The sequence below is a fragment of the Sinocyclocheilus grahami genome, unplaced genomic scaffold, assembly GCF_001515645.1.
Source record: "Sinocyclocheilus grahami isolate Dianchi unplaced genomic scaffold, SAMN03320097.WGS_v1.1 scaffold1200.1, whole genome shotgun sequence".
In the NCBI taxonomy this organism is placed as follows: domain Eukaryota; kingdom Metazoa; phylum Chordata; class Actinopteri; order Cypriniformes; family Cyprinidae; genus Sinocyclocheilus; species Sinocyclocheilus grahami.
The window spans coordinates 241,443-245,337 of NW_015506379.1; the positions used below are offsets into that span (position 1 = coordinate 241,443).

A 3,895-nucleotide genomic window follows, 5' to 3' on the forward strand; every position below is an offset into this window, starting at 1 on the left:
TGTTCATTATTACATCCAGCAACAAAACACCTCAATGTGTGAGATGTTCTTGTCTTCCCCTGCACTGGAGTCGACACAATGGCGGACTGATGACAGCTCACTCAGGGCGGAGCTAAGGTAAGACGGACCTGTCAATCAACTATCGTGGGAGGGGCCTGTGCAGAACTACGTCATTCTGACAGGACTCTCAGAACAGCCTGATTTGAGAAAGGGGATTTTAAAATAGGGATTTAAAAAAAAAAAAACTGGGTGGATTTTTATCATTATAGAGTGGATGTGTAATGCAACACACATTTATGTTCAAACAGCATGTAAAGTGAATTTTGCATCCGATGACCCCTTTAACTGTGTTGATCGTCTGATCCGCTCACCTCTGCTTCCTGCTGTTCGATCTGTTCCCAGCTGGACTCGGACAAGAGATCGGTTTTCGCGCAGCGCTGCTAACAGCCCGACTCCATGTTATTCTCCCCGTCCGGCAGAGACGTCTGCGGCACACAGGAACAGGAAGTCTGAGATTCACCGCTGACAAAGTCCGTTTACACCACAAACACTATAACGTTAACTGTAACGAAAATAATCTAGTGAAGACTTGATTCTGGATCTGGATCGGTCTGTCTGTGTGTCGAGAAGACGCTCGAAGAAAGAAAGAAAGTCTGCAAGAGAGGAGAGGTTAAAAAAGACAATAAGCATGCAACATAATCAGATGTGACAATGTAACACACTTCAGCTTCATTTATCATTGCATTGCATGCTGTCTCACAAAAAACGGGAAGCAGAAGAAAGTAACAAGCATTTCACAACAACATCCATTGTTATTATTAACAATGAAATAAATATTAAATACATATAACTTAAAAAAAATAAGTATAATAGATTATTAACAGTTTCTGCAGGTAGATTTAAGACCAAGAAAATTTAAGGGATATTGTCTCGAAATATAAAGTCTGAAAATAAAAATGTTACTGTACCTTCACACTGCAAAAAGTGCTGTTCAAAAAGTCATTTTCTGGTACTTTTGCTTGAGTATGGCTTTCAGGTACTTTAGACACCACAAGCGCAGCGGCCGAGCGCGTCACGTGTTTTGGCTTTAGGGGAGTTTGGATACAGATGATTTTGTTGGCTTTTATCTCATAGTATTGTCATTCTTTTTTGTTTGTTTGTTTGTTTTTGTTTATTTGTAGCTCTTCTCAATTTGTTATGTTGTGTGTGTGTGTGTGTTCATTACTGTATGTGGAATGTATCTATTGTTGGTAATTATTTGATGTATTTTTTAATCCCTTGGCAATGTTCCTTTTTGCAATTGTTTGAGCATTAATAAAAAGGATAGAAGCATACATGTACATTTTAAAATTATAAATAATTCTTAATTAATACACATGTATATATATATATTTTTTTTAATTACTATATTATTATATTTACTAATTTAAAAGCCTTTTTTCAGCAACATAATTGGAACAAAATAAATACAAATGAAAGCAAAAATAAGATTCAGACTTCAACTTAAGTCACCAAAAAGGGACTTTATTAGCAAACCTTCATATCATTGTTTACCATTTAGTCTTCTTACCAAACTGAATTTAAATGAACTTGCATAAGTAGTTATCAAACAAATATACAACCAACTATTTTTCTTCAGTCATACAAAAAAAAAAAAAAAAAAAAAAAACCAATCTGGCCAATCAGGGTTTAGTTCTCCATTAAATTCAATTTTGAAATAAATCATGATCAAAAAATCTGAATAAAATAAAGACCCGAGAACGACTGACATTGTGTTCTGGTCACATTTAGAGCTCAAGCAGAGAGATGATCTCATGATGTTCCTGAGAAAGTCCTCCTTGAACTCACAGCTCAGAAAGATCTTCATCTTTCTCTCTCTTCAGGCTCTGTACAGCGACGGAGACGTGACTGTGCTCTTCTCTCTGCAGATCTGCATCCTCCATCTCTCCATCACTGGGCTCCTGTTTGAGTCGGACTAAACTGGCTGGATTCTGAAATATTCTGGTTTGTACTGGTTCTGAAAAACCATCTCGTCTAATTCTAGACCTGTTAACAGAGAGAAAGCAAAGGTTTGTGAATTATATTCATTCTTTAACTCTATAAAAAGAGTTTAAAGGGCATATAATTTAAAGGGCACCTATTATGCCCCTTTTTACAAGATGTATTATAAATCTCAGGTGTCCCTGAGACACTGCTCATGATTTATAGGATTAATGAATGATTTTACAATCTCGTCGACCACAGAGACTTAATAACTGCAATATCTCTGATCTTATCTAGGATTTTCATTAAAACTGCATGAAAGCATTAGATTCCCATTCCAAACTACCTCAAGATCTGATCGCATGTCTCATCAATATCATCAGAAGACACAGTGTTCATTTTAATTTCAGTGTTGATGCATCAGAACAACTTAAGTCACCAAAAAGGGACTTTATTAGCAAACCTTCATATCATTGTTTACCATTTAGTCTTCTTACCAAACTGAATTTAAATGAACTTGCATAAGTAGTTATCAAACAAATATACAACCAACTATTTTTCTTCAGTCATACAAAAAAAAAAAAAAAAAAAGACCAATCAGGGTTTAGGTCTAAATTAAATTAAATTATGAAATAAATCATGATCAAAAAATCTGAATAAAATAAAGACCCGAGAACGACTGACATTGTGTTCTGGTCACATTTAGAGCTCAAGCAGAGAGATGATCTCATGATGTTCCTGAGAAAGTCCTCCTTGAACTCACAGCTCAGAAAGATCTTCATCTTTCTCTCTCTTCAGGCTCTGTACAGCGACGGAGACGTGACTGTGCTCTTCTCTCTGCAGATCTGCATCCTCCATCTCTCCATCACTGGGCTCCTGTTTGAGTCGGACTAAACTGGCTGGATTCTGAAATATTCTGGTTTGTACTGGTTCTGAAAAACCATCTCGTCTAATTCTAGACCTGTTAACAGAGAGAAAGCAAAGGTTTGTGAATTATATTCATTCTTTAACTCTATAAAAAGAGTTTAAAGGGCATATAATTTAAAGGGCACCTATTATGCCCCTTTTTACAAGATGTATTATAAATCTCAGGTGTCCCTGAGACACTGCTCATGATTTATAGAGATTGAAAAAAAAGGAGCGGGTGGATTTTTATCATTATAGGGTGGTTGTGTACACACACTGCTAACACACATTTATGTACAACATGTAAAAGTGAATTTTGCATAATAGGTACCTTTAAAGGGGTCATGAACTGAGAAATCAAAATTTCCTGGATCTTTTGACATATAAGAGGTCACTGTACTATAAAAACATCCTGTACGTTTCAGAACTCAAAACTGTCTAAAAACAGCTGATATTGAAGGCAGTCTGACAAAACCAAAGCTTGTGGAATTTTCTACTCTATGATGTAATAGTGTGGATAAACCCCGCCCCTGCAGAAGATGATCAACATCACCGCCAGTGCAGCCCCGCCCACCGATTCTCCATCACTGCCTGTTTAGCCCCACCCACCGATTCTTTTATCATTATAGGGTGGTTGTGTACACACACTGCCAACACACATTTATGTACAACATGTAAAAGTGAATTTTGCATAATAGGTACCTTTAAAGGGGTCATGAACTGAGAAATAAAAATTTCCTGGATCTTTTGACATATAAGAGGTCACTGTACTATAAAAACATCCTGTATGTTTCAGAACTCAAAACTGTCTAAAAACAGCTGATATTGAAGGCAGTCTGACAAAACCAAAGCTTGTGGAATTTTCTACTCTATGATGTAATAGTGTGGATAAACCCCGCCCCTGCAGAAGATGATCAACATCACCGCCAGTGCAGCCCCGCCCACCGATTCTCCATCACTGCCTGTTTAGCCCCGCCCACCGATTCTACATCACCGCCCGTGCAGC

General features: G+C 37.2%; 1 protein-coding gene across 1 annotated transcript in view; it reads right to left on the reverse strand.

Annotated features, from left to right (window-relative positions):
- Positions 1-1,456: 1,456 nt before the first annotated feature.
- Positions 1,457-3,895, reverse strand: part of cux2a (cut-like homeobox 2a) — an 11,558-nt gene continuing 9,119 nt past the window's right edge. Inside the window, exons 9-10 of the mRNA XM_016253759.1 lie at positions 2,866-2,944; positions 1,457-1,987 (exon numbers count right to left, since the gene is read on the reverse strand). Coding sequence (XP_016109245.1) covers positions 2,874-2,944 — 71 coding nt within the window. The 3' untranslated portion in view covers positions 1,457-1,987; positions 2,866-2,873. The remainder of the gene's footprint in view (positions 1,988-2,865; positions 2,945-3,895) is intronic.